At 50.5% G+C, this 9,210-nt stretch overlaps 1 protein-coding gene across 1 annotated transcript; it reads left to right on the forward strand.

The window, feature by feature from the left end:
• Positions 1-567: 567 nt before the first annotated feature.
• DYNLL2 (dynein light chain LC8-type 2) lies at positions 568-7,971 on the forward strand. Its single transcript, XM_043902772.1, has 3 exons — positions 568-819; positions 3,611-3,749; positions 5,932-7,971. The coding sequence occupies exons 2-3, from the start codon at positions 3,618-3,620 to the stop codon at positions 6,067-6,069; spliced, it is 270 nt and encodes an 89-aa protein (XP_043758707.1). The 5' UTR covers positions 568-819; positions 3,611-3,617; the 3' UTR covers positions 6,070-7,971.
• Positions 7,972-9,210: the final 1,239 nt, after the last annotated feature.

The raw sequence follows: 9,210 nt of genomic DNA on the forward strand, positions 1-9,210 counted from the left end.
CTGGGGCTGTTTATGGCTTTACCTCTCCGTAGTGCCGGCTGTTCTCTCCTTCCCACAGTTTTGGGGGGAGGGAAGGAGTCCTGTTTTCCTTAAAGCTGATGACTTCACCTCCTTCCCTTCCTCTTTCAAAGGTTAGGATCTCTACCCCTTTTCCCATCTGCTCCCAGCGTTTGAAATCTCCATCCCACTCTTCCTTTTTATTCTTCTTCGGATTGGGGTCTTGACGCCCCTCCCTCTTTTTCCCTCACTTTGAACCTTGCCTCTTTATTCCTTTTTAGGCCTGGCCTCTCCAGCCCTGGGTAGAGGGGTCCGCATACTTCTTTTCTCTCTTCTGAAGGCCACGACTCCCTCCCCCAACTCTTTCCCGCTCCCCTTCCCCACCCCCTCCCTCCGCCCCGAGGCATTGTGGGAGGAAACAAGATGTGGGGCGAGAGCGGCGCGGGGAGAAGCCCGCAGTGCGGGGCCGGGAGGGCCCAGCCAATGGGGAGCGCGGACGGCGGCGCGCGCGGCGGGGGGGCGGGGGCGGGGCGCTATTTCAGTGGGGACCGCGCGTCGGCAGAGCAGCGGCAGAGCGGAGCGGAGCTGCGAGGCGCCAGCGCGGAGCAGGCGGGTCGGCGGGCGCGAGGCGGAGCGCGGGCGGCCGGGAAAGCTCTAGGGCGGACGGCGGCGGCGCGAGCGCTCGGCCCGGGCCTGCGGGAGCCGGAGACCGCGGCGGCGGCGGCTGCTGCCGGAGGAGCCGAAGGGACACCGCCCTGCCCGCGCTCTGCCTCAGGCCATCGCTACTCCCCCGGGGCCCCGCGAGAACTCGCCTCTGTGAAGGTGAGCGGTGGGTGGGGGCGCCCCGGGGCGGTGGCCCGACGCGCTAGGTTCGGCCGCGAGGCCCGGAGCAGGTCCGGCCTCGGCGTGACGCCCCCGGCGCCTCTCTGGCCCAGGGTTGCGCCACCCTGTACCCTCGGACCTCGGGGCGCGGCCGGGGCCCCAGGCTGCAGCTGTGAGGCCTCCAGCCCCCCGGGATCTTTCTGTGCGCACGGAGGCCATGGTGTCGGGGCCGAGGGAGAGCGGCGGAGCGGGCTCGGGCGTGACGCGGCTCCTCCCGCCGCCACCCTCTGGGGCGTCCTTCCTGCAGCGAGGACGCCCCGTCACTCCGGCGCTGCTCCAGGCCGGGCGGGGGAGGGCGGCCGGCCGGCCGGGTGGAGGTGGCGGGGAGGATGCTTTCTCATCGCCCAGGTGCCGGCCTTCGGGACTGCAGCCCTCTGGAGGATGGGGTAGTGGAGGGAGACGGCCCCTTGGGGTTCCGAAGGGAGGAAATACAAGCGTTGTGCGTGTTGGGGGCTGGGGAGGGCGGGTCGTGTCGTTCGAAAGCTTGGCCTTTTTGTCGCAAGGCCGGGAATAGAGGAGGGGGAGCTGTCCTGGAGTGCCCTCTTTGCTTTTCAGAGGAGCCCCTGGCTCGTGACTGAGGCAGCTGGCTTGGGGCCCTCTGGTCATTCTTCAGTCTGGAGGCCCAGGTCCCTAGCTTCCCCCCCCCCATCCCCTCTCCCGGGGGGAGGGGCTACGTTGGCCCCTCCCTTCCCTTTTTCTCCCTGGCACCTTGGACAGGGGAGGCTGGGGCTAGGCCACCTCTTTGACGCCTGGGGGGCCAGGGGTGAAGAATCGTGGCATTGTAGTCACAAGACCAACATTATGTAACTGCAGGCTCTCCTGGAGGGTAAGGTAGCTTTTAATCACTGTGACAAAGTTGTTCCTTTGGACTTTTGAGGATGAGGCGGTGGAGAAGGTTAGCTTGCTGGGAAAAGGGATGCTGATTTCATACTGTAACCGGGCCGTACTCCCACCCTTGGGTTTGTAAACAGTGCTCCCTTCTGAGTGGTAACCTGGGATAGGCCACCAGGTGACACTAGTTTGCCCCACACTTAGCCTTAGAATATTCTCTGTGTTGCTGTTGTACCTTTGCTCACACCCATTGAAGGTGCTGCATTTATTCCAACCATTATTTTTTAAAAAAAGATGCTGATTTGCCTCAGGTCATAATAGGTAGGCCTTGAACTGGGTTCTCCTGACCTCTTCTTCAGCCCCAGGTGGTACTCACAGACTCCTCTAGAGGCTCTTGACTATTTCTCTCAGAAGTGTGGGAGCAGAGGGCGCTGGGGCACTAACCCATTGCTCTGCCACTTCTTGCTGAAGTGGAACCAGCCCTGCTTAGTTTGCCAGTGCGAGACAAAGGTGGTACTCTGGATGCACTAAAGGGCTGTGTGGTTAGCAGCTGGTATGTGTGCATCCTTTGCATCTGGTGCAGGCTGAAGTAGTCATGAATTCTGCTTTGCTTTCCACCCGTCCAACCCATAGGTTAGTGTGGACTCAGATCAAGGTGGCCTGAAATGATACCAGGGATCTCTCCTTGAGCAGACAGGTTCATGTGTAGCTTTGTATCAGACAGGGCTGAAACAGCAGCATCTTTTGCCCACTGGGCTGATCGCAGAATGGTGCTTAGGGGAATAGTACCTGGGAGGGGGGGATATAGATTTTTGCTGCAGAGACTGTGGTCAAGGACAGAGGACAGGATTTTGCAGCTCATCTCTGTTCCTGCAAAGCACTACACATGCCATAGACTGCTAGGCAGGCCCTGGGCAGCCCACTTGGAATTCTTTTATCCTAAGGAGGGACTATGCAAGGTCTGCCCTGGAACTTTGATTGCTATAGGGTGAATGCAGTGGCTTAGATGACAGGGTTATGAAGCAGTGCAGTTAAAATAATAATTCTTTACCTTTTGTTGTCTCTGTCACTATTGGGCATTGGTAGCCTAGGACTTAGCAGTCTTCTTATGTGAAGGGCTAGATAGTAAATATTTTAGGCATTACAAGCCATATCATCTCTTGCAACTGCTCAACCCTGCCATTGTTCTGCCGTTGTAGGGTGTTTCTATAAAGCTTTTTAAAAAAGCAGGTGGTGGGCTGAATCTGGTTAATGGGACAGACCACTGTGTAGACTGCCCTTGTTCACAGTGTTCTCATATAACCTCATTTTAATTCTTATAACAACTCCTGATAGAGAGCTATCCTCATTGCTAAAATGGAAGTAATCAAATGCAGAAAGGCTGAGTGACTTGTTCAAGGACCAGACCTAATTCATCTTCCTACTGTGATGCCAGTGATATAATAATGGTCATTAAATCAAGGGCTTATTATGTTCAGGTGTTATACCACCTGGTTTACCCTCAGGTTAACTCAAGTCCCCATTTTAAGATGATAAACAGAGCACAAAGGTTAAGTAACTTGCCCAAGGATACAGCTGAGAGCTGGTATATTGTAGCATTTTGGCTGTTGATGCTGTTCAGAATACTAGAAATAGATAAATTTAGAGTTGGAAAAGCCTCATTTTACATACAAAAACTGACGGCTTATGTCTTTTTAACTATTTGCCTTGTGTTTCCCAGACTTGGCAGCCTCATCTCTGCTAAAATCCTAGGATCTCCCTCTTAAAATGCTTCATGTCTGTATTTTCTGTTGCCCTTACCTTTTGTGATGCTTTCTCCCGCTAAGGCCCGGCACCCAGCTGTTCCTGTTCATTGCCCGGAGCACAGGGTTGCAGCCTCACCTCTCTGCTTCTTCTGCAGTGTCACCATGTCTGACCGGAAGGCAGTGATCAAGAATGCAGACATGTCTGAGGACATGCAACAAGATGCCGTTGACTGTGCCACACAGGCTATGGAGAAGTACAACATAGAGAAGGACATTGCTGCCTATATCAAGAAGGTGTGCTGGGAGAACTGTGGCTGGTGGTTGGGATAGCTCACCTATGCCCCAGGGAGGGCTGGAGCTGGGACATAGGAAAGTAGGTGCATTCCATGCAGACAGAACCCTGGGAACTTGCAGAGCAGGTAAATTGGGGAATGAATCTTATTTCCTAAAGCATTCACCTTAAGAGCTCTTAATAGGAACTGTGCTGGGGTGTGTGTGTGTTTACAGATAATTATGTGACTGCAGAACAACAGGGCGTGAAACTTCAGGATTAAATATAACTGTCCCAATTCAGAACTATTCAAAATGAAGATCAGGGATTTTTGAATGGATAAGATCATAAACAAATTTTTGGGGAGCTGCATCATTTAAAGTGGGGTAGCCCTATAGTAATTCTCATTATGTAGGAGATTTCCTCTTATTCTCTTTAAAAGGACCCCTGGTGGTCCACTGGTTAGGACTCAGCGCAGTCACTGCTGTGGCCTGGGTTCAGTCCCTGGTCAAGGAACTAAGATCCCACAAGTCGACTTGTGCGCCCCTGCCCCCCGTAAAAAATGGACTCAAGTACTAATTACCTTCTCCCTACCTTCTTAAGGAAAGGGTGTGCTTGAAAATTAATAGATGAGCATTATTGGGGCAGTAGATATATATATCGGAGAAGGCAATGGCACCCTACTCCAGTACTCTTGCCTGGAAAATCCCATGGATGGAGGAGCCTGGTAGGCTGCAGTCCATGGGGTCGCTAAGAGTTGGACACAACTGAAGTGACTTAGCAGATATATATATATATATTTTTTTTGAATAGATAAGCATTATTGGGGCAGTAGATTTAATCCCTGAATGAATGGGTGAATAGATACAATTAACATGTATATAATGAGGAAGCTGCTGAGCTAGAGGTGAGGGGTGGTACTCAGGGTCCCTAATTTCCGGTCAGGGTCCATGTGCATTGGTGGCATAGTCCCAGTCTGATAATGTCAGCTCTAGTATCCCAAGGATGCCTAAGAGGCATGGCATTATGGTCCATACAGGTGGTATAGTGTCCTTGGGTTTTACAGAGCTCTTTGTTGTCTGTGTGTGGTATGAGAAGTGGAAACTGGAATTCTGAGAGACTTTTTCTGTGTGTGTAGCCAAGGGATACAGAGCCAGCAAAGCTGCTAGGGGTGCTGGTTCCTTGTTGAGTGATGCTTTTTCTGTTCTTTTCAGGGAGAAAGTGTAGAATCAGGGACTCTCAGGAGAATCCTTAGATTATATCCGGTCCTGCTTTCTTGTTTTGCTTATGGAGAAGCAACTATGGGTCTCCTATGTTACACAGTCTTCAGTCAGGAATAAAGCTCTATGTGGTGATCCATGCCCTTTCCACTGTTTGCCAATACCTTTTGGAGTCATGTGGTATGGGGGCTGTGAGAAAACTAAACAAGTTATTGGTTGAGCTCCTGGCAGACAGAGCTCCAGGGTTGGCAGCATTGCTGAGCCTGTGGTGGAGGGTTGCTCTCCTTTCACGGTCATGGCAGGATGCATCTAGAATTGAGCCATCTGTTTTCTGCTGGGTTCACAGGGTGGCAGGGCCTGTCTGATTACGTCCTGAGGATTTCCTTGCTGGCTTTTGATGTTGAACTTAGATCCCTGAGAGAAGTGAGGGAATTGCCTCGATCTCATGACTGAGGCCCTTGTTCTGTGCTTACAGCTCACATAGTCCCTGGCACATTGGAGTGCATTTAAAGTTGGCTTAGAATTGCTTCCTGTTCAGTCCTCATTTTGCTCTAGTGTCTTGGTTTTTGTCATTTGGAAATGCTAGTTTAGTAGTGTGAAATGTGGTGAGTGGCAAGTCAGGGAGACTTGCTTCTCTCTTTTACTCAATGCTGTGTGACATCACTGGAGTGATTCTTAATTCTGTTGGTTTTCCTGGTTCCCTTGCTGAAGAATTGCGGGGTGGGCTTTTGAGTACTGTAGCTAGAGAGACAGGAGATGTTAGGGGTGTAAAGTTCTAGAGAGAAATAATGGAACCTTTGTGGTATTATTAACGAAGGAGTGTACTAGCCAACCTTAGAACCTGAGCTCCTGAAGTTCAGAGAACTGAGGCCATAGACTGGGGGTGGGGTGGGGGGAGACAGCTAAACCAATCAGACTCTTATTCTGATTTCTCATCCTCCAGCTGTCCTAATCACCTTTCTTCTTCTTTTTATTCTTCTTTTAGGAATTTGACAAGAAATATAACCCTACCTGGCACTGTATCGTGGGCCGAAATTTTGGCAGCTACGTTACACATGAGACAAAGCACTTCATCTATTTTTACTTGGGTCAAGTTGCAATCCTCCTCTTCAAGTCAGGCTAGGTGGCCACAGTGAAGGTGTCAGTGGCGGCGGCAGCAATGGCAAGCAGGCAGCGTTGCTGGGACTGTTTTGCACTGGGGCCAGCATCAGGATGTCCTCTCCAATGGCTGTGCTACTGCATGGACTGTATACTTGATTTCATGTGTATGTCGCAGTAAACAAAACCAAACTTCTTTCTGTTTAGTTGCCTGGGGAAGAAGGCTGCTTTATGTTTATTTTTCAAGACTTAAATTTTTTTTTTTTTGGTTGTATTGCACTAGGAAATCTCTCCCACTCCTCCCTTTTCTCTTTCTCTCCCTATACAAATAAAAAGCCCTCAACAAAGACTGTAAGACTAGGAGGGCTGGGGAAAAGAAATAGGTTTCTGGAGGTAGAACTAAAACTGCAGCTGCCTCTTCCTGGTGGTGGATGCTGCTTTAGGAGGGCCAGGGAGGCTGCGGGAGGGACAGTGTTAGGATTGACAAGGAGAGAGGGATAGGACGGAGGGTAGGGGGATTGATCTAGTACCAGGGAGAATATTCCACTGAACTGTGATTCCACGGCTTGGGGCAGGGGTTGGGGCTGGATTCTTTAAGGGGCCCTGAGACGTGTTTGTCTGTGGTGTGTGGGAGTGGGGAGCAGACTTGTCTTGCTGTCTTTGTCAGAAGAGTTTGTAAGTAAGGGCTGTGTCTTTGTGGATTACCTTCTTTTATTCTTCCTGCCAGAGCTCATGCTTGGAGGATGTTGAGGGTAGGATTAGCTCGATTTTGTTTGTTTTGTTTTCATTCTTCCCTCCTTCTGTCTGCTCCCTGCTTAGCCCTTGGTTTTCTCATTCCTCTGGAGTTCTCTTAGAGCAGCCCCTGTTAGTTGGCTGGCAAGGGAATTTCTGATGACTAGTTCTTAGTTAGGTCTTAGCAATCAAACCAAATCAATGTTTCCCTTGATTTTCCTCTGTGTATATGTGTGTGAATGTGTGTGTGTATCTTGGTTTGGGGTAGAGGGGAGGGAGGGGCAGGACTGTGGAATCTCTCGGGTATATGAGTAGATAAGTGGACTTATGTTAACCTCTGGGGCATCTGTTTTGGGGGTGAGTATAGGTATCACCCCCCTCAGCCATCTGGCCTAGACACTGCTTGCCCTATGGCCATCTGCTCCCAGGAGGGCTTTAGGAGGATAGCCCATTATGAGGTGGCCATGCTACCATCTATTCTGGAGCCTAGTCTCAGTGATGAGGGAAAGTGACTTTGTGAATGGTGGCAGCCTCTTGTGGGAGGCAGGATGGAAGTGATAAAGGGCTGTTGAGGGGCTTTGGGGGAACTTCAGAGGAGGTCAGTCTTGCAGTGGTGAAGCCAGGAATTTGGGGATGGAGCAGGGTCACTAGTGGTAGGAGATTCCAAGGGGAGTGCCGGGGAAATCTTATCTGTGGATCAAAAGGGATGGGGTGGGGGATGGGGCGGGGGGGAAGTCATTGCTGATTGAGCTATTGATTCTTATAAATTGCATTGAAAACTCTCATGTGTAGGGTTGATCCTGTGGGGGGTTTGGGATTTAGCTCATTCTCTTTTTCTTCCAAGTCCATCCTTGGGGTTGGTGGGGAGGCAGGAGAATGCCCCCTTCCCAAGCCTTTAGTGTGTACTGAGCTTTCTTTTTGATGCTGACAGGGGAGGGTGGGGACTTGGATGGTGAGTGAGTTCCCCATATCAAATCATTTGGTGGGCACAATGCTGAGTGCTTGATTTTAGGTTTTATTTTTTTATGAATGTCTAGATCTGTTTCCCCCTGCCCTCTCAGACTTGTGTGGCCAGTTGGAAATGTCTAGTTTGTGTTCATCTCTCCCTCATTTCTGGAGCAGGGGCTGAGACCCCGCCACATCTCCTGTGCTCTGCATCCACGCCTCTTTTGGACATTAAAGGTCAATTGATGCACTTCTGAGCTGTTGGGTTTCTTTGGGGGTAAAGGGGGGATGGCTTGGTTGGTGGCAGTGGTGCCACAAAGGGGTGGGGTGGGTATATAGTGTGGAGCAGAATGGGGCTAAAGAGATACTGATTGGTCTGAATCCGGTCTTAGTTGGAGGGCCAAGGCTTGGGGCCCTTAAGTGAAGGAAAATAACCAGCAGCACTCACCCACAAGATTTCTTGGGTCATTGGTGGAGATGGTTTGGTGAGCTGCATTTTGATTCTTATGTATGATAGATGCTGAGACTGGAAGACCATGTCTCTTAGCTAAATCCTTCTCTAGCCATTCAGGAATGGAGAAGCTGAGGGCCTTTAGCAAAATGGAACCTGAGTGGTTCTCTGACTCCTGGGTTATCTGCTTGTCTCGCTTGGGGCTCCTGCCCACATACACCTGGAGAAGCCAGCAGTACTGAGATGCTTCTGAGAGTAGCTGCCCAGGCCGGTGACCCTAAGCCATTTGTCTAGGCTTAGGGCTATAATCCTTGTGGAGGGTGCTAAGGAGCAGAGATGCTTTATACTCATTTCTGTTCTCATTCACTGAGAAACATTTGAGGTTTATACTTGAGTCTAAGATGCTGTTCACAAAGAATAAAACAGGGAAGTTCTTGTTTTTTGTGACATGTACATTCTAGTGGACAGAGCTGACATACACAGTGAAAAGCCAGTAGTGATGAATAATAGTAGAGTTAGTCACTCAGTTGTGTCTGACTTTGCAACCCCACGGACTGTAGCTTGTCACGGTCCTCTAACCATGAGATTCTCCAGGCAAGAATACTGGAATGGGTATTCCCTTCTCCAGAGGATCTTTCCGACTCAGGGATTGAACCCGGGTCTCCTGCGTTGCAGGCAGATTCTTCACCATTTGAGCTACAGGGAAGTAGTGATAAATACTATCAAGGAAATGAACTGGGCAATGAGCTGTTGGTGTTGGGAGTTAGGTAGGTCAAGTTCCTTCACATAGGAAGTTTATGGGCTGGATCTTAGGGAGAAAAACCTCCAGGGCAGTGAGGTCTGAAGGAAGTAATAGGGGGGACTCTAGAACCTCAATTTCTGTCCCTACCTTTGCTGGTTTGGAATAATTCGACAGAATTGGAGCTTGAGAGAGGAGACTGAGGCCACGGTCCACAATTTATCTATGATGGGTGCCTCTGGGGTTAAATCCCTCATCCTGATGGGAGGGGCAGTCTAGGTGGCAACTATGTACAATGC

This window comes from Cervus elaphus, chromosome 5 (genome assembly GCF_910594005.1).
Source record: "Cervus elaphus chromosome 5, mCerEla1.1, whole genome shotgun sequence".
Classification (NCBI taxonomy): Eukaryota; Metazoa; Chordata; class Mammalia; order Artiodactyla; family Cervidae; genus Cervus; species Cervus elaphus.

Bases quoted from the DNA above. Each gene is read 5' to 3' on its own strand.
- DYNLL2 (XM_043902772.1), top strand. From the start codon at position 3,618: ATGTCTGACCGGAAGGCAGTGATCAAGAATGCAGACATGTCTGAGGAC. The intron at 3,750-5,931 runs GTGTGCTGGGAG...TTCTTCTTTTAG, and splicing joins TTGCTGCCTATATCAAGAAG to GAATTTGACAAGAAATATAA.